Source organism: Propithecus coquereli, unplaced genomic scaffold, assembly GCF_000956105.1.
Source record: "Propithecus coquereli isolate 6110/MARCELLA unplaced genomic scaffold, Pcoq_1.0 Scaffold162, whole genome shotgun sequence".
NCBI classification, from domain to species: domain Eukaryota; kingdom Metazoa; phylum Chordata; class Mammalia; order Primates; family Indriidae; genus Propithecus; species Propithecus coquereli.
In genome coordinates, this window is record NW_012140747.1 from 2022621 (window position 1) to 2023331 (window position 711).

The following is a 711-nucleotide window of genomic DNA, read 5'->3' on the forward strand; positions in this document are numbered from 1 at the left end:
TGGAGATTCCCTTCAGGAGCTTTCAGGGAATATAAAATTGTTGATGTCTAAATCTACAACTTCATTCTAATAAATTTCCACTATATTAAATTACCAAAACTTACAAATTCAGTCTTTTAAATTTAAGTGTATGGGCTTATAAACTTAAAAAAAAAATTTAAATGTGAGGGGTTACAAATATAGGTATTTTTACCTGAATATTTGAGTAAAAACAATACATTAAAAGTAAATTTTTTCTCTCATAGAATTTCTCAAACAGCTGACCAACTAAACATGTGTTTGCCCCTCTCGTTACTTGATGTTCATGGTTCTTTGCATGTGTCTTTTAAACTAGAGCTTTAACTTCCTCTTGTGCATGGTTTGTGCAAATTGCAGTTTATTAACTTGTCTTTGTCTTTGATGCTTGCAACCTAATCCATCACAGCTACACTGCCTCGAAAAGAAAGTGCTGTCAAACAAGAAACAGAGAGTGAGTATGCTTAGTGTATTAGCAGGTATTCTCAATGCATGTTTGTTAAATGTCTAGAAATTAGTTATTTGTCTTGAAAAAAGTGAACACCAAAAATATTGATTGCTCTGGATTGCCAGGTATTGGTGAAAGAAAACCAACATGATGGCAGTGGTATGGCTATATCCAAGAAATATGTAATATAGTTAAAATTATTTGGCGAGTAGTAGAACTTTGTGTCAGAAATTTATGAAAAGACTTAA

The 711-nt window shown here is 31.8% G+C and overlaps 1 protein-coding gene across 1 annotated transcript in view; it reads left to right on the plus strand.

The window, feature by feature from the left end:
* LOC105807672 (exocyst complex component 1-like) overlaps nucleotides 1-711 on the plus strand; it is an 85106-nt gene that overhangs the window by 50687 nt on the left and 33708 nt on the right. The window contains exon 10 of the mRNA XM_012641095.1: nucleotides 425-469. Within this exon, the coding sequence (XP_012496549.1) occupies nucleotides 425-469 (45 nt within the window). The remainder of the gene's footprint in view (nucleotides 1-424; nucleotides 470-711) is intronic.